General features: G+C 42.3%; 1 protein-coding gene and 2 long non-coding RNA genes across 15 annotated transcripts in view; 1 reads left to right on the forward strand and 2 right to left on the reverse strand.

The window, feature by feature from the left end:
* LOC137861268 (uncharacterized) overlaps positions 1-2,250 on the reverse strand; it is a 40,187-nt gene extending 37,937 nt beyond the window's left edge. For 4 of the 9 annotated variants that reach the window (XR_011099503.1, XR_011099501.1, XR_011099504.1 and 1 more), the window contains exon 1: positions 1,399-1,751. This is a non-coding gene — a long non-coding RNA (uncharacterized lncRNA). The other 5 variants (XR_011099499.1, XR_011099506.1, XR_011099498.1 and 2 more) reach the window with 5 other exon arrangements.
* A 3,828-nt stretch (positions 2,251-6,078) lies between these two features.
* Positions 6,079-7,994, reverse strand: LOC137861349 (uncharacterized). The gene is made up of 2 exons (XR_011099556.1): positions 7,267-7,994; positions 6,079-6,518 (listed from the first exon to the last, which is right to left on the reverse strand). It is a non-coding gene; the product is annotated as an uncharacterized lncRNA (long non-coding RNA).
* Positions 7,995-13,934: 5,940 nt separating this feature from the next.
* MME (membrane metalloendopeptidase) overlaps positions 13,935-19,603 on the forward strand; it is a 39,514-nt gene continuing 33,845 nt past the window's right edge. The window contains exons 1-2 of one of the 5 annotated variants that reach the window (XM_068691979.1): positions 13,935-14,190; positions 18,316-18,485. In XM_068691979.1, the coding sequence (XP_068548080.1) occupies positions 18,326-18,485 (160 nt within the window). In that variant the 5' untranslated portion in view covers positions 13,935-14,190; positions 18,316-18,325. Of the gene's footprint in view, positions 14,191-14,764; positions 14,912-15,034; positions 15,583-17,111; positions 17,638-17,955; positions 18,108-18,315; positions 18,486-19,603 lie in introns of those variants that run through there. The other 4 variants (XM_068691978.1, XM_068691977.1, XM_068691980.1 and 1 more) reach the window with 4 other exon arrangements.

Below are 19,603 nucleotides of genomic sequence, written 5' to 3' on the forward strand. Positions count from 1 at the left end.
AGCACGAATACAGCTCCTGAGGGAAGCTCTGAAGGAGAAGAATTCTAGATATGGCATATCTAGAGCCCTAACAACCTGTGCTTCTCACCTCAAAGTTCAATAGCCTGCTGTGCTCCACAAAGAGGTAACCTGGAAAGTGGATGCTCATCAGAAGAACTGTGGATTTGCTGTACCAGCATCAAGTAAATCTCACCCTGTCTAAGACTTCAAGTTATTTAAGTCCTGACGTTGATTTTTATGTAATATTTGCATTCCATACTAGTGGTCAACGATATCTGCACAGCTGTGGCTTTTGTTGTGTCACTTCCTCAGTTTCTGAACCCTGATGACCAAGAATTATCATTTTCACACACTTGCCATGCCAGGCCTTTGTGACAAGGAAAAAGGACCAATGTTTTGGTCTTTGATTGACATGGAAAAGCTTCAAACCAAAATACATTTTCCTTTACTTTGAGGAGCTGGTAAAAATGAGCTCAGGCAAGCTGATCTCACTGTTAGGAGTTGCATTATCTTATTTGTTATTATTTACGTTCCTGCCAGCACTGACCACATTCAACTCTTGGAGACAGTTCGGAACTCTCTCATTTTTAACCATGCCCTCCTTCTGTCCCAGACATGAGCTCAGTATTGTTTACTTGTGTTCCTGAAGACACTAGGAGTGTGCTGTCAGAAAGGTGACCGAGTACCATGGGAGGAAAGAAGAATTTTGTTTTCTTCAGGAGATATTTGCCTGAGTGCTTTTTATTTGCAGTGGGACTTGAACCTGTTACCAGTGCAAGCATGGTCTTGCTCATTTATAAAGGAGGCCTAGAAATCTTTGGTGGCAATACTGGTTATCACGCTCAGGATTTGTTTTCTTTGTGCACTGGAGTGCAACTGGAAAACAGTATTATGCTTAATTTCTGTTTTAATTTAGTATCCACTCTCACTGCCCAAAAATATCATCCTTTATTTCTAGTCCCTAACTGTCACCCTGGGGAAAAAACCTCATACAGTAAATTATGATTGGAAAATGTATTTAAGTGGCTGTCAAAAGTGCACAATTTTAAAATAGCAAGAGCAAAGGCAAAGTGCTGTGACATTTGGCAAGAAAAAAAAGTTCACTCCAATAAAACTCTTTTTTCATACACACAATAATTTCCCCAAATAAATAATGCTGTTCTTGTTTATGGGATGATACAGATCTCTTCTGAACACTAGCACAAAATTACGATTAACTGACAAGAAGCATAATTTAGCTTGCATTCTCTTGATTAAGCACCCATTGGCAACTGCTCCTGAACTATAAGGATTCATAATTAACTTGAGATAGAAATCCAAGATCTACATGAAAAATACTAAACCTAAAAGCAGCAGAGAGAAGATTCTCTTATTACAAGATATATTCAACTTACATACCTGGCCTCTTTAATTTAGGAACCTGGGCTCATGAGGAATGGCAGAGATTTAGCTAGATTACAAAGTTAAGCATTTCTATATTCATCAAGCTTGATCACAAGCAGCCCAAGGTTATACCTTGTTCCCTCTTCTAAGTTTCTGCACAGGGAATCTTAAGCAGCTTCTCAGTTGTACGTACATCTCTCCCACAGATCCAGCTCACCTCACATGCCACTGAGCCTATTTTCTTTCCTAAGTTTTCCAAACAATCACTCCCTCATCTCCTGGAGAGGCAACCAGGAACAGGGCTTGAAACTGGAACAGAATAACACCTGATGAAGTAAGCAGCTTGGCAAGCGGGCCTGTAGTTTAACACACACCTTTCTCTCCGAACTACAGCTGTCTTTTCATTAGCACCAGATAGCACAATTCACTCACAGAGTAGAGACCAGTGAGAGACAAACACCCATATAAATATACTCTGACAGAAAACAATTAAGACAAAGCAGTCAGTCTGTTAAGCTGAAGCTCCCTGCAAAACATCTTTTAATTAGGAAACTCTTATTCATCCTTCCTGAGTGCAATTACTACTTGACACATTGTTTCCCTAAACTTCAATTTACTTCCCCACCTACCTGCCTGCCTGCCCCAACACAGTTGAAGTAGAATGAGAAGCCCAAAAACATGTATGCTGCAACACTGCCTGGCCAGATGTTCCCATTTGAAGGTTTTACTCAGCAGACAGAACTTAAACTTTCCTAGACATATTTTCTCTATGTACTCTCTGTAAACTCCCCCAAAAATACAGATCTAAGCAAATCACACTCAAAGAGACAGATATTATCTGCCAGCATGCCCTGACCTAGTTCCAAGAGCCCAACTCTCACCCTTGTGAGCACACCATCTTTCTCTCCTTTATGAAGGTTGAAGTTTAACTACATTCAGATGTACCTGTTTCATCTCAGGAGGTACAGCTGACATCCTCAACTCTCCCAAATCCCCCACTGCTGTGCTGCACAGCAGGATTACTTCTACAGTCACAACCAGGACAGCACAGCTGAGAAAACTTCCCGTAATGGAATGAACTGGCCTAGACTCCCACCCCATTTCTTCTTCATAGGAGCCGTTAAGCAGTGAATTACTGTGAAAAGTTACTGGCGTAGGGCAGGGTAGACTACATCAAGGTATCATCATTCTACATCTGCTGCTTTATCTGCATGGCATTGTCTAGCTGCAGCCTACATTTCTACAAAAGCAGTTCCAGAAGTACGCTGTTTTCTTTTCTAAGAACATCAAACGTACCAAATGCTTATTGTGGATATAGCAGAGAATGAGAGTGGCATGTATAATTAAGTTATATCAAATTCAAGAGTTACCATATTTAATTTATTAAAGCTTCAACTTCTAGATACCGTTACAGCAGTCTGTATTATGCACACAGCAAAAAGCAAGGCACAAGTGTTATCCATCTCCTGTGTGAGACAGCCCTGAAAGACTGGGTGGTATTCAAACATACGCCAGTAGAGCCTTACTAGGAGAAAGAATGGAAACATTCCCAAGTCTGACTTTTTTTTTTTTTAACATTTCTTAATATTCCACCCATACAATGAACAACTCTAACGTATTTAGTAATAACAAGAGAGGGGTTTGAAAACTATTCTCTTCTTCTGGTGGAGATTACAATAGAGAAAACACAGGTTATGCACTTATTTTAAAGTACATAGAGCAGGAGAGCAGTTCCCAGGATTCCTTTCACCTTTCTGAAAGGCAGTAATACATAGATATGTGTATATATGTGTGTGTGTGTATATATATATAAAAATCACTAAAACTCCATTTCATTAGTTCATCAGTGGACTTCATATAAATAAGGGCTATTTTGTTGGTTTGTATTAGTTGACTTAAGACAGCTTTTATGTCTTGGACTTGGGAATTGTATGGTGCACATCCCAACCCAAACCACTCTTCCTGCTTTAAAATGTATTAAAATTTTATTCTGAGATTAAGTTCTTGCATTTTGAATCCAACTATCCCAGACAAGCTTTGAAGATATGCCTTTGATAGTCTTGGGGCTGTTTCTCAGTCTTCATTCTTCTAATGCTGAATGACTCACACTTTACCACATGAGGATGTCCTTTAACATTCATATTGCTGTGACAGCACTCCACATTTCAGAGCATCCATTTCATCACATCTCTGTTTCAAATGACTTCCATTTCAATCCAGTCAATGATATTTCACTATACTATTATATATGTTCATCTCACATTTAGTCAAAATACACCATTTCAGCAGGTCACATCAGAAATGAAATAAACTAAACAAAAATTCCTAGTAACAACAGCAACCGATTAACAAGGAACCAGTATGTTCACAGGGCCCTATTTAAACCCGTTTTCCAGTGCATTAAGGCAGGAAAGAATTTATTAGACAGACCAGATTTTTCCAAAAGCACATCAATTATTTATGAGTTTGAGTTCCAATGGAAAGTAGGTGGGAACTGTGCTACAAATGGCTCCAGCTCTAGAAAATACAAATGCTCGTTGAATATACCATCAGGTAACCATAGAAAATTCTTCATAAGACACAAGATCCAGAAACATTAAGTTCTTCTTGGAAAGAAATAATTCTAGTAGGTTATATTGCATAAATCATATCCAGAAAAAAATAGCGGAAGCATACACTATGTTAAAAGCATAGTATTTCAGACCTTCTTGCATTCTTTTTACTGTAAAAAAGCAGCTAGCCCAAGTGAGAGTATCTTAGAAAAATGCAGCAACATTGCTCGCATGCAGAGATACAATCAAAGACAGGTTTTCAGATGGATATCATGCTAAATGTGAAGGAAATACACTGAAACTCACTGTAACCAGTATTTTCAAACTGTATTTTCAGTACTTCTGTGCAATCAGCTTTTGATGACTTCAAGGACACCTCTGCCCATCTACCACTTATTTGAATGTTAGCTTGGCTTCCTGTGTCCTGAATTTATTATACAGAGCCCTTGCAGAATTTCACGAGGGGTAGAATGGAGAAAGGCTTCTTCTGTCAAGAATAAAATATTAGCATTTCAGAACAAAGGATAACAATGACTATGTTTCCAAGAGTGTACAAGCTTCTATTTGCTTCAGTCTTGTATCTTATTTTGGCCATCATTAGAGAAGAGTATTAGAATTTGAAAAGGACATGTGCCAGGAGCTCCTTTTACCACAGTATTTTTTAAGTTATTACTGATAGATCATCTGATTGGCCCCAGGCAAGTCATGATTTCACAGCAGGCTGTTAATGCACTTTTCCATTAAATCAGAAACACAAAAACAAAGCAGGTCACAGCTTAACAAAATGAACAGTACAATTACATTTGTTACACAAGCATATATTTTGACTGAAATTTACTATATGTATTTTTTCAGCTGCAATAAACACAGTAAACATTTTCATTAATTTTATTTTAGCAAAACTTACTCATAGAAAGCCAGTGGTGTCACCTCCTCAGGCATTTCTTATTTAGTCAGGCTGTTCTTATACCAGCATCTAACTCTTTAAATTTAGCAAATGGTCCAGGGAGGTAAACTTAAAACTTCAGAGCTTCCAAAAGAACTTCAGAACTTTTAAAGTTTCAAACGTTCAAAGTCTTTTGAGTCTTAGCTGCAATTGTGTGGGAGAAACACAGCTCAAAGATGAACAACGCTGAATTGCATCTGTTCCTGAGCCTTACCAACATCAGAGAAACCCCTCTTCTCATTTTTTTCAAAGCTTTCTATGCATCTCAGCTCAAACAAATGATTTTTATGTGCATTTTTATTTTATTAGAACCTCATACAGAATACTAATTATTATTATTATGCTGGAAAACCATACTGTGCTCCTCTACCATAAGATGAGAAGAAATTTTAAAATAAAATATCACTTGTTTATACCTTTAAAATAACTAACGCTGGAATTCATCTTAACAAAGCTATGAATAGCTTAAATGGAGAACAGCTAATTCAAATTTCTAATCTCCTAAAATGCTGCAAGCAGAAAAAGCTAATTTTTAAATCTCAAACCAATTTGGACTGTTCTCTCTAATTGCTATTAAATCATATGAAAGATTAAACTTTTGTTTTAATCGTAAAGCATCTTGGCATTTTTATCCTTTGATCTCCACATAACTGAAACATCATGACCTCTACCTCAGCAGTGGCTTTGTTATAACTGTGATAGGCTTCATTCTCTCAAGCCTTAAATATGCTAGCAATTGGAAAGCTGTAGCCAATATCACCGCTGTCACAGATTGTTTCAGTGTTTATGTGAACTCTAGCAAGTTTCCTCCAGTGAGTACAAGGCTCATTGTGGACAAAATAAATAAATAAATAAAAATTGACCATGTTAGTATACATTTAGGTCTTGTCTTACACACAGTTCTACATAGTTGATCTTATAAAATATATAGCACCGATCCATTTATCATTCCAGCAGAATCAACCCTCTTCACACTTCATCGGCTTCTTAAGAAACCAATATCCACATCAAACAATGTTTAAAAGAATAAAATAAAATCTTAAGAGAAAAGGTAAATAGCTTTTCTTTACCACCATCATTCCATACCAACTAGGATGATCATCCAGGATATCTGCAGGTAGGCTGTTCAAGACACAGGAAGCTCTTCCAAAGGTGTTTCACAGAACGTGATAGACAAAAACTGGGAAAACAGGACTATTTACATTCATATGAATTTTATTTTGGCTCAGCAATCTCTATTGGAACAGAATATTATTTACTTAAGAGAAGCAAATACTGATCTGTAACCAAAAATTAATACTGATGGCACCAGCATACATGAGGACAAACAAATTTTGTCTCAGGTGAAAAAAGATTTTTATATCAGAAGTCTTTTTTAATCTTAACATGGCATTCCCTGGGGCTATCCCACCGAATGAGAGGGAATAATAACACACTTCTGGAGTGGGCTTGGTGCTGCAGCCAGATTCTCCATTCTCACTTCCTCCTTAGTCACTTGCTGATTCCCCAGGCTTCCACGCAGCTGGGTGTCACATTATTTTGGCTGGGAGTTGTACTTGCACAGTTGGTACCACCTGCTGTAAATTCTTCAGTCCTTGTTATCTCTGCAGCAGCTCTTGGCCTTTCAAAAGCTAATTCTGTGAAGAAAGAGGAAAGGACAGTTTGTGCTTGATGTTTAAACAGCAATTTTGTTTTCAGAAACTCTTCAGATTAATAGTTTTGATTATATTTTAAGATCTCACAGCATGACACAATGAACTATCAACTCCTGCTGCTGCTATCAGTTAAAGAAAGCCAAACTCCACACTGTTAGGTTGGATGATCGGTGGTACAAACCTAATGTAGTGCCAAAGACTGAAGTGGAACTGCTTTACCTGCAGGTAACAAAGCTACTCTGAAGTTGTGTAAATAAGAGAATAAAAGTTCATTGTAGCTCTCTGTATAAAGAGCAAGCTGTTAGGCACGAGGCAGGCCGTAGTACATTTCTGTTATCTCACCACTCAGAACAGTCAGCATTTTTTAGAAACATGTTTTTAGCACTGAGGATGCCATCAGTCAGGTAATTAGGGAGGTAACAGAGACAGCAGTCAGAGTAGTTACAGGAACAGATGAATTTATATTCCTTAACAAGACGTAATCAAGCTCACTGTAACTGCAGGACATGAGTATTACACGGTGCTGAACAAATTAAGTATCTATGAGCACATTCAGATTGCTGCTGTCGGGAGATAGGGGTATGGACTCAAGCCACTTTGAGAGATGAAGGTATACTTTACAGTTAAGAGAAAATCTGAATTCAAGCAAACCAAATTTCACAAGTCAAACCCACTGCTAACCCCAAAGTAGATCCAAACAGCTCAAATTTAAAGAAAGTTCTGCACTCACTTAGCTGTACAGGTGACTGGACGCAATTTAATACTGTGTAGTATTTACAGGGTAATCACTGAACGAGGAAGAAACTCATTACTCTTTGGGCATCTTTAACCTGGTAAAAGAAACAGCAGCATTATGCTACTGTGAGAAAACTGACCACTTGTTCTGTGCCTTTCCATTCCCCTTCCTCCACCTTGTCCAAAGTTTAACCAGATGCACTGAGAGGTGGAGAAGGGGGAGGAAGGTATTGTGGTTATATGTAGTTTGCCCTTTCTTTGGGGAAAGTAAGTAACAACAAAAAAGTTAGTATCTATCCTGAGAGTCCAAGTAGCTACGAGTAAGAATAAACCGTTACTTCATAATTGTATCACCTGGCATTTAACAGATACGATCTGATCTCCTCAAAAGATAGAGGTGTAATGCCTCAGAATCTTATTAATGGCAAACAGGTTGGATTATGGAAAGCAAATACGTTATGATTTTTTATTTAAATACAATTATATATTCTAGGATCAGAAAGTAGTACTAGTCATATATACCTACAGTATGATACACATACAATGCCTGTTTAATGTGTATTTTAACATTCATGTACCATTAAATATGCAAATAAGGTCTCAGAGAAAACACGTCATATGGTTTAAAGTAGCCATGTGTTACCACGATAGATTTTTTTTTCCAAAATGTATCTCTGCATTAAAATTATAAAATCCTTGAAACTTTTCCTTCTTCTTTGCAAAACAGGCATTTTTCTACTCCTTATCTCTCAGTCTTGTGTGTATTTAGAGACATCCTAGTTCAGAATCTTTCCCTGCCTAAATAGGTGGTGTCTTTAAAACTTCTTAAGGAATTTAATAGGTCTGGAAACATTTAGTAGGCTACTAAATCCGTCTGCAAATCCTAGTAAATTCTCAAACTGCCCATTCTCACAGGGATACATGGCCTAATTACAAATCCATTAAACACTGAGTTCAAGGGTTTGCTTTAACCCTGAAATTATTTGATCTGCCTTACACTAATAGCTTCTGTGAAACAGAGTATTTAAAAAAAAAAAAAAGACATCCAATAGGAAAATAAAGTAAAAAGAGGGTCAGAGAATAAGGTAACTAAACATATGAGAAAATTAAATGGAAACTGAAAACACTATGTAGTAAGGGAACAAACTCAGATTCAGGGGAAGACTTTCAGCTAAAGAAAGAAAAAAAAAATAAAAAAATTAAAAAAATATCACTTGCGTTGTGTAAGCTATTTTTAGCCAAGTGTAAGTAAACCAAGGGAAAATAGTAAGCTGTTGATGCCATGCCACCCCTCTACACAACAATACAGGACCAGTTCTTTTTCTCTGCACTCATGTTTCCCAGAGGTAGGGTGCTTCATCTGGGGCCAGACCCAGGCTCTGTAAGTGTCCAGCTATCACTGCAGAACTCCACCAGAGGCATGATGATGCCTTTTAAGCTGAACGTAGAGCAGGTATTTGTTTTCACTGTAGGTGCTGTGTTTTATGCGTGCTCAGACGTCTGCTACTGTGCTTATGCAGCTAAATACCACACACAAGCACCTAACTAAAGGGCAAGATCTTTCAGGGCTGAGTGATATCCTATGACTTGACCTCACAGTTACAGTTATTAGAAGCTTTGCCACGGGCTTCAGTGAAGGCAGGACAAGTCCTCACTGAAACAATTAATAGAGATTTATTTGCCCACTTTCAGACTCATGCAGGCCAAAGTTTTGCTCCTCCGTATTTCAAGGCACTCCACAAAAGCTACTGTATACCACATAGACAGAGAAGAGCTAATCTTCTTATTTGATGTGACCCAAGGAGGATGGTTTGGAACAGGACAAATCTCACTGTGTTCTGACAGTCCAGAGTCACGGCGTTAGATTTTTTCCTCCCCATTTTCTATACAGTGCTTGCGTTATGCCTTGTACGTTGCCATTCGTGATTAAGAAAAGACAAAAAAGAGACATTTAAGTAATGGACTTTATTCAGATTATCTCTTTGTCCAGAGATGTGGAGCCAGCTAATCTGTGACAGAACTTACTTTTCTTGCAGACTAGTTGCTTTTGTCATTCAGATGGGGAAAAGAAACTTTAATCTAGGATGCAAACAGCAAGAAAGAAAGCTGACTACTAATTTCCTGCTGTGCCAGGCAAGGTGAGGTTACTTACTGTTGTGATGGATTGTTTTCCAGTGACCTAGACAATATTTATGAATATTTTTAATCTCTCATCCTAAATTTAGACATTTCTTTCCTCTCACTTTAAATACCTTCCAGCCTTAATAATCCTCTTGATTATAACTGTACTCAACACTCTGAGCAAACATGGCCTTCAGTGTTTAGTATGTTTATTAGGTTTGCAGTATGTCAACGGCTCATCTTTTTAACATAATATGACAATGAGAAGAATCACACCCTTTGGCATGGTGTAACCTGATTAGTGGCTGTACCAGTCTGACTTTTTTCCACCCTACTGAGAAAACACGTACTCCAGGATCTGTTCTTCAAAGAGTTCATCTCTCCTGATAAAAGGCTGCTCGTCTGTAAAAAATCAAATGTGGTCAATGCACAATACAGATGTGCAGTACTTCAGCAGTATGCCATCCTATGCATGACACCCATGAGCTTGCCAGAGTGCTACTATATTCAAACATCCACATTAAAAAGGCTCATTTAAGACTTTACATGGTATCACTCAAAATTTCTAGTGCTAAATGCAAGGCCAAGTGTTGTCCTTCAGACCACTTCAGACCACTTAATCTGTTCTGTTCCTGGATATTATGAAAATAGCAGTCTGTCTTTCCCGAGTACCACACGTAAGTTTTCTTCACCTGTCAGTGCTTTTATACCTTGGTTCTGAATCAGAGCAGTTCCAGGCAGCACTGAGCCAGCACTCGGGTAAGGTATTATAAGAGTACCGCTATCACAACAGGGACATTTCGGCAGGCACATACCCTGACAAAATTCACCAGAGCTTGGAGAACACACTTGATTTGAACCTTGGAGGAATCCAAAACAGCCCTCTGTTTTCGTTTTCAATAGAATTACTTATTTGCACAAATCTGTTCCAAATCATGTACCCTCTGTCACTGGGATAGGACCTTTTGTAAACTCACTCCGTGCCTTCCAGTCTGAAGCCTGAGTAAGGCTGGTAAAATAACACTTCCTAGTTGGCCAAGGCATATGTGGACTACAGAAAAGATCAAAACAAACAAACAAACAAATAACAACAAAACTAACAAACAACCACACACCGCCAAGACCTGTGTTCCTGTATTTTGTGGGCTGAACTTTAATTATCTTGTACAGACTCACCAAGAATTCAAATTCTGCTTCAAACAGTACCACAGTCCAATATATTATTACCCTTCAATCATTATTTAGTAGAATCTAGTTTCTTTCATTTAGCCTGGAGAAACACAAGGCATTCATATGCTTTTCAAGTTTTTAACTCAAAGTATTCTCCACCATCACGGTCTGCATGTATCTCCCTGTCCACAGTTTGCTCTCTGACTGTTGGCATCTCCTGTAGGCGCACACCCTCGGCACGCCCCGACCCACACAGGCCCCATCTCTTGGCGCCTGCCTCCACTTCCCTGCCCTGGGGGCTCCTGGCATTATCCAGCTCTTTGAGAAAAGCAGACAGGAAATTACCAGCCCTGAGGCCTGAGAATAATAAAGATGATGTAAATTCTAACAAAACAAAAACCCAAGTTTAAGCTTTTGAGGTGATGCAAGCAGCTAACTTCTCCAAAACACAAGTGTTTATGTTTAAACATGAAATACACCCTCACGAACAGACACAAATGGGCAAGTAGGCTGGGTGGTTATTTTCCTATCAGCACTGACGCTGTGCTGATTACTCACCAGGACTGACTCCCAAGGCACATTCCCCGCAGCCCCACAACCACACCACATTTAAGCGCACCCGAGGCAGAGCCACCCTGCTGAGGGGCAACCCGCAGGGCCCTGCTCCTGTACCGTGGTGCATCCTCAGTGCCTCCTCCTCAGTGCCACGCAGTCCTGCCCTTTCCTTGCTGCTGAGCACAGCTTGCAGCAGCCAGAGCAGTCACGCAGCTCGCCAGCAGCCAGGCCATGCCAGTGGCTCCCTGGGGTAAGGGGAGCACCACAAAGGAGATGCTGAGAGGAGCCCAGAGCATCACTGGCGCTGCATCTGGGGGGCTGCCGTGCTTGGAAGCCCAAGCACTGGCAACTGCTTGGAAACATCATGTGCTATTGGCAGCGTACACGCTGTACATCCGTGGTAGTCTCTGCTCCAGTAGCTGCTGGACTGAAGGCCTCTCTGTGCTTGTACGCTTTTCGCAAAGCTGTGGTTTTGAAGTGAGCCGGAAAAGCCCAAGTGTGACTGAGCTTTGCAAAGTCATACTTGAACTGTGCAGGAAACATGGTAATTAACTCCTCCAAATCCTGTCTCTTACCTCTTGCTTCTGCACATACATTATTAATAATTTTCATGTGTTAGCAAATATCACATTCAGTCTTGCATCATTTTATTTTTTACCCACTTCTTCCACAAAAAACACTCACCATTTTCCAGTACCACAACTATTATCACCAGTGTGGCGGGATCCCAGGATCCCCAAAAGCCTATTAGACTTTGTTAATTGAAGCATTGAGTTTGGCTTTTAGGCAGGCTCAAAAATAGTAAAAAAAAAGCACTGCTTTTTGGACAAACATTTTTTTCAGGCTTGTGAACACCTGCAAATCAGTTACGGTACAAAGACTGTCATCTACAAAGACAAAGCTTTGTAATACAATACAATTAGACCTGAATAATTTAGGCACTGAAGCATACATGTGAGGCCTAGGCTGTTTATTTTCCTAAATGAAAAATCACCCCTACTTGGACTCATTATAAATGTACCCAAAGAACCCCGCGTATATTCCCAGTGTGTTAGACTTTGGCATCTACATTCTCCCACAGCCCCACCACGCTCACTGTGCCCCAGACCAGGGACAGAAGGCAGGAGATTTTCCATTTTCTTTTGCTGCCTACAACATCAGACTTGACAGGGAGAAGAATGTAACAGGATTAGGACGGGCCGTCACAGTCACATAGGCAGCATTAAAGTTGGCAGCTGTCTGCTTCTTGAACGTTGACTTTGTTACTTCGGGAAAGTGAGCTTTCCCAAAAGGAAATACGACGAGTATCATCAACTCTGTTTCACAGCAATGTAAATGAGTCCTAACTTCCTAAGTGTCATCCAGAGGTCATATTGAGAATAAGGTCTTACTGCTGTCAGTTATTGTGACGCAGTTTGTTTTGCTCCAGGCCGGACAGTGCATTTTGTGCGTTGTTCCAAACTACCCGTGGGCACAGTTTTTGGAGAAGCAATCTTCTCTAGCCACTGATTTTTAGTAGGTAGTAGTACCACTATGTCATCTTAAGCTAGTATTGACCAGAAACCTTTATTTTTCAAAGACACTGATTTAATGACATTGTGCTGATTCATTGTTTGTTTGTTTTTTTTGTTTGTTTGTTTGTTTCTAACTCTAAATCATCCAATGAGTATTATTTGTCTCTATAAATTCCCCATATATTTGTTTCAACTTGGTAGTTGTCCATCAGAAGTACAGAGAACTGTCGGCAGTAGCACCAGACTCCATTAAACTTATCCCTGAAGGACAGACCTGCACACTCTTAATCCTGCTTTTTTTCACTGAAAGCAGGAAGATTACTTAAGCATAAGATAACTCAAAAGGGTCATAAGGACAAACCATTTATTATCATCTCTAAGTGTGAAGGTTTCATTATGTTTTCAATTCTGGGGTGAGCTTTCTGTTGTAGGTTTGGGGGGTGTTTTTATTTTTTTTCTCATCCTTGTGAAATTATAATACTAGAAAGATGACAAAGTTGAATAAGAAGAAAGAAAATACTTAGAATTTGACAGTAATTAATGCAAGCTGTGATGTGCTCTTTGGTTCATCTTGGCATGAGGGTGTACCTTATCAATGCACAGAGTATTTCCATTAATAGAACGAGGCTGTACATCTTCTCTTATCTCTAAACTCAGAGGGCATACAAAATAATCACATACACTCCTGATCTCAGCTAGGAATTTGCAGAAGCTGCTCACAGGCAGAGCCTGAAGGTCACTGGGAGAAGGAGCTCAGTGTGTACACCACCTACCAAAAGCTCTCGAGGCAGCTGAGGAGCACCTCGGTGGGTGGCAGGAGGACAGTCCCGCGAGCCAAGGAGCGCACGCGTTCGCAGGGAGCTGTCAGCAGCGGGCAGCTGAAGGGCCAGCCTGCAGCAGGAGCAGTGTGGCTGTGCTGACCCAGAGATTTTCCAGCTCTATCGTAGGCTTACAACATCGTCTGCGAGTACAAGCTTCTTCTTACTCTGGTTGTCCATGGGAGCATAGATAATGGGTTTTAGACAGGATACTACACTATTTACTTTGTGGGAGTTTTCCCCAAAGGAGGCCCACACAGCAATTACAGTACTTGAATCACAGGTCACACCTCCTTTAGCCTTCAGATGTACCGATGTCTGACTGCTTTTCCAAGCACGAGGTTCTCCAGGAGCGGAAACTCTCGCACTATATGTCAGGCATGCTAGCTCTATTGGACTATTAAAAGATTTCCAGTCGAGTGTCTCCCTTTTCTCTCCCTTTGTGGTGAATAAGGCAGGTTTTTGGTTTACCTAAAGATTCTGAAAGAAGCCCTTTTGTTGCCATTTTAGTTGTCTGTCCACACACATTACCCTCTGCCTGTCCAGCTTTGCTGTAATTAGGGCCGTACAATAGTCCTTAATGACTCATCTGCCCTTGCATTGATTGGTGAGATTTTGCACTGGTTGTGTCGGGGTGACTTGAAGGCAGCAGGTAATGTCAGAACTGACCTGCAGGAGCAGATGGCTTCTTCGAGTAACTGGAGTGGGACTCTGCAAGAATTAATGCAGGAAAGGCTGCAGGTGAGATGCTTACATTAATTTAAACACTGATTCTGGAAATGATAAAACCAGCATTTTCCCCACTCTTAACTGTAAGAAAATGCTATGTTTCTGTTCTCTAGACTTTTTCTCTTGCCTACTTTGGGTACTTACTATTACCTTTTCTGTTCAGGGAATAAACCCTTTTTTTTTTGTTCTTGTTCCTTCTTCATATGCTCATTTTACAAAAGTGCTCCATTTTTACCTGTTCTGTTCTGCTGGTACCTGGCTGCCCTCCCCTCTTCATTGCATGTGCTCCGTGCATTACTCGCTGTGCGGTTCCAGCAAGAAGCCACTTCTCAGTTCCCACTTTCCTAAGAGCAGGGGAAGGTTGCTTCTCCCAGGCAGTGGATGTTGCAGCGTGTATAACCGGTGATAAAAGATTTCAGAAATTTCAGCTGCCGCTCCTGCCTTAGAGGCAATACAGATGCCATTAGGAAGGCAGCAGAAGGGAGCAGGGTATCTGGTTCGAGCGAGAGGAGCGGCAGCAGCTCGCACTGCTTCTTCTGGCGTCTGCCTGCTCATTAGTAAAAATGAAACTATTCACACGAAACTTAGTAAGAAGGAAACGGCTATCTTTTGATATTGTCTGCCTGATAAATCTGACGGTAGCTCAGAGCTGCCTCTCCGGGCACCGAGTTGCAGCCGCCTCCCTCGGCAGCAGAATTCCTTGGGTGAGCGAGGACCTCGGATCCTGCGGAGGGTACGTGCCGCCGGCAACTTGGCAGAGGCACCGAGCCCCGCGGCCGTGCAGCCTCTCTCCCTGCCCTCCCCCCTGGCAGCGGCCGGGGCCGGCAGCGGGGCGCCGCGGGGGCTCCCCCGGGGCTCCCCCGGGCCGCCGATGGGGCAGCCCCGTCCCGGGCCGCGTGGGTCGCGCCGCCCGCCCGCGGCCGCATCCTTCATCCTTCCCCCCCTCGGCTCCACCGCCGCGCCCGGGGGAGGCTCGGCGAGGTGAAGAGCTCGGCTCGGTGCTGCCGGGGCGGGGGGGAGCCCGCTCGCTTGTTTCCTGCCCCACCGCGTGCTTATGAGCGCGAAGAGGAAGGAGCCTCCCGGTCACCCGCACAACCCGCTCGGCCCCCACACCGCGGCTCCTCCGCTCCGGGGCGGCGGGCAGCGGGCAGCGCCCCCGGGCTTTGATGTCCCGGCGATGCCGGAGCCCCGCGTCCCCGCCGCTGCCCGCGGGCGAGCCGGGCGCTGAGCCCCGCCGCCGGCCGCCCGGAGCCCCGACGGCCTGAGCCTGCCTTCAACCGGACCTCCGCCGCCCCGCTGCCGCCCCTCCGCTGCCCACCGCGGCCCCGGGGCTCCCCTCGCCGCCGCAGCCTCCCGGGGATGCCCGTGGCGACCCCGCGGCCGGACCCCTCCGAGCGGCGCCCGGTGAGTGCGGGACGGGGCGGGCGGAGCGGGAGCCCCGCGGGGGGCTCGGCCCGGCCCGGTGGGAGCACGGAGCCCCCCGGCGGGGCTCGGGGCTCGCCTCCCCGGCCGGCAGCAGCCCCGGGGCCGCGGTACGGACCTGGCGGCCCCTCCCCGCCCGCGGCCCCTCCCGCCGGGCCCGGGGCGCCCCCCGGCGGCCGCCGTGCCCCCATCCCCTGCGGCACAGCGCCCCGAGGGCTGCCCGCCGCCCCTCGGAGCCTGGGGGGCACAAAGGGGCCGGGTGGGTCGGGGATGTGCTCGCTTGGCTCCCTTGAGAGCCCTGTGTGCCACCGCTCAGCTTCAAACGCGCGCGTCCCCAAAGGAGGAGATGCCTAATTAATCCCCCGTGCCACCTAGACCGGGATCGGACAGAGTAATTTCGGCTGCCTCTTGTATCTAAGCCTTAGCTGGTAGAGGGAATCACAGGAGCACTAAGGGAAATGTAAGAAAACCATAGTACCTAACCTTCGATCTGCTTAAATTATTCCTACACTTTTGCTGCGCTTGCAATTAGCGCAGAAAGAAGCTTTTACCTGGTGGTCCCTGATGCAGACGGGATAAGTTCCCTAAATAACCAGAGGTGAAACTGAGTCAGTGGGATGCCTTTAACCATGAGGAACACTCCTGCAGGAACAGAAAGATTAGCTCACTTGGAAAAACTTAGCTGACTGCAAGGAACATATTAGCACATGAAAGGTACAGGAGTTCTTGCTGCCCTAATAAACCGTGTTTTCAGCGCTTTAAAGACACTTTCAGAGGCAGAAGGCAAACATCACTTCTTACATTAGGCTCCAAGTATTCAGAGGGTTCTGGGCACCAGTCAGCCCTCAGTCAATAGAAATAACATTTTCTGCTGCTTTATATGATCAAAGTGAGATGGGTATCATGGTTAACGTGTTTTTACATTACCTACAAATTTCTAGCTCACAGTTAATGAAGGGCAAGTCTCTGTGCATAGCTCTCACTTGTGTATGGTTCTGTGGGATTTCAATCCTGTGTCTCAAGAAACCATTTGCTGATTTGGCCAAAAATCTACTCTTCAGAGAAAAATAGAAGCCCATGAGGAAAGTGCAAGTGGCTGAAATGGTGCCTGTAGATGTGGAAAGGCAGAGGCTGGGCAGACTTTGCGGGACGCGAGCCTCCAGAGCTACAGAAGACCCCTGGTCCTGGCACTGCTGGTCACTTCCCGCGTCTTGATGTCACCAGGCAGTAGTGACAGAGGTGGAGATGAGACACTCCAATAAAATATTTTCTCATTCATTTAGATAAACAGTGTTAGAGTGATAGTGTCCAAAGATCCACTGAACCAGGTATTGCATAAACACGTGGAACACAAAGTCTCTGTTTACTTAGGTCCATGATACTGAATTATTTAATATTTTTGATTTATTCATAAGCATACACACTTCAGTGACACGTTATTGCAGAGGAGGAGCTAGCTTGTGAGGTGGGCATGAAAAGGGAGGAAGAGATCTTTGAAACCGAGGAAGAGAAATCAGATAGAAACAGAAGGTGCTGAGAAGAAAAGACTGGATATCTGAAAGACTGTAGCAGCTTGAAGAGACAAAGATGAATCCAAACCAGCAATACACAACTTGAAACAGCTTCAAATAATTGAAGTACAAGCCTTGGGCTTGGATGGATGCAGAAGCTGAGAGGGGTTCCCTTACTGCTGTTACTGCTGCTTACAAAGAGTGGGAGGAAAAGGGTGAGAGGAATACAAGAGGATCTCCAGGAAATGCTGCAAATAGAAGCTGTCAAGTTTTCATCGTGAGATACTGAGAACAACAGCATTGCTGTATGTATAGCAATACGAATCTCTGCCAGCAAAGAAAATGACCTGGCCCTAAGCAAATGGGAGTACACGAAGAGAGGGAGCAAAGAATTATACAACAGCAGTGCTGCAAAAGGTAGCCAGGTGATCTTAAGGAGCGACAGAAATGCAATCTTAAAACCTACGGCTGCATACACGTTACACGAGTGAGGATGAGTCTGGTCACACTCCCACCGGTTTTGCATGTACGTACCGCAGTTACTCCTAACTTACAGTGTTCTAACCTCAAACGAGAGGACTTGGTTGCACTTCTTTAAGGATCACTGTAAAGAGTCATTATCTTCAGTGTGAGTGTGACAAGCTCCCAGCAGAGCCTGAGTTTTTATTTTTTCATTTTTCGCTATTTTTAGTGACAGCTGTAAAGCTGTAGTCAAGAATTGCTTACACGATATTTTAAAAGATGACAGCGAAGCACAATGGCATATTTTGACCTTTGGCAGCAGATAAGTAATTGGCAGATTAAGTTAATTTTTATTCAAGCAGGGAGACTTGCTTTTGCTGGCTTGTGAACTCCTGTACCATCATACAAGATTAAACTACATGGGTAAGGTTTAAAAATAGGGTTTGGTTTGTTGGCCTTCCCTCTCTGCTTGGTGGCCTCTTCATGTGAAGGAGCACCGCTCTTCTGTTCTCCATAAATGACAAGTAGTGCATGGTACGTACCGTGTGTGTGTGTGTGTTCGTGTATGACAAAAGGATGTTATTTTTAATTTCATGACTTACTAGAAATGTTACAAATAAGCTCCGTGCAAGTGTGAAAATTCACCCAGGAAACATCTTTGTTACTGTGCAGTTGAGGAGCCAGTTTCAAGACCTTTGATTCAGCATAAGTCCTCCAGAGAATTTTCCTTTTTCCTTTTCAGACACTAGGTTATGGGCAAGTCAGAAAGCCAGATGGATATAACTGAAATGAATACTCCAAAACCAAAGAAGAAACTGCGATGGAGTGGCCTGGAAATAGGGCTAACTGTTGTAGTGATCCTGCTGGCTATTGTAGCAATCACAATGATAGTTCTGTATGCAACTTACGATGGTGAGTACACTTAAAGTGTCTTTCAATGTACAAATACATACTAATGTAAAAGTACTTTAAGAAATTATGCAAAAGTGCTTTATCAGATAGAATTCAGCTGTTCGTATTGTAAAAAATACTGAAGATTCAATATATTAAAATGTTGTATTAGGAAAGCCTACGTTGCGTGGTATATATAACTGCTAGACAGAAAACATTAAGAAAAAATGTTAAATGGTCAGCTTAGAAGTATTTGCCTGGTAGTGGAAGACTGTACCTTGCCCACTGTATAAAATTAAATGATTAATAACAGCTACACCATAATTGTATCTCATACATATGTGATTAACCATATGACACAATTACATGAATTGTAAAGCTGCATCCCCACTCATTATTGCTGGGCACTGACACAAAATTGCTGTTTTTCCAACTAGGACTCTGTAAGTTAATTTGTTCATGCAAAGTTGTGGTAAACACAAACCATCTGCTTGTTCTGTCTTAGCAATATTTCTGTTTGTAATTAATGCTTCAGTAAGCAGAAAAATACAAAATACAATGCTTCTGAAGAAAACCAAACTACAGTGGTTCCTCCGTATTCCTGTATATGTACAAAAATCCAATTTTTTTCCTTTCGCAAGCTATTGCTGCAAAAATTTTTAATGTGTACAGTCATATAAAAAGGTTTTGTGATTCACTGGTCATACCAAAATATTTGAAAATAGTTCAGGCAGAAGTATTCTGATAATTTTTGGAAAAGACAATGCAAGGAAGCTCAGAGTTCCTTTTTGTGTCAAATTAAAATGTTTCATTACAGCACTAATGAATTTCTTTGTTTCATTTTAAAGTACTTAATAATTTTAATTTGAACTTTATTATAGTATCATCCAATTATGGAATGGCAAAATGCCATTTTGAAATGAAAAATAAAAAATGTTGTATTTCTGAAGTCTCAGAAGGAAGTATCTTTATGTTCTGGAACCTCTTATTTTGTTTAAAAGGCTTCAGAGTGAATGCCTCAGAATTTTCATATAATTCCTTCAAAATGCTTTTGTCTTTGTTGGGAGTTGCTAAATATAAACTGACTTTGCAACTCTCTTCAGCATGTGTTCTATCTTTCCTCCAAACTTATTCTTTCT

The sequence above is a fragment of the Anas acuta genome, chromosome 9, assembly GCF_963932015.1.
Source record: "Anas acuta chromosome 9, bAnaAcu1.1, whole genome shotgun sequence".
Lineage (NCBI taxonomy): Eukaryota > Metazoa > Chordata > Aves > Anseriformes > Anatidae > Anas > Anas acuta.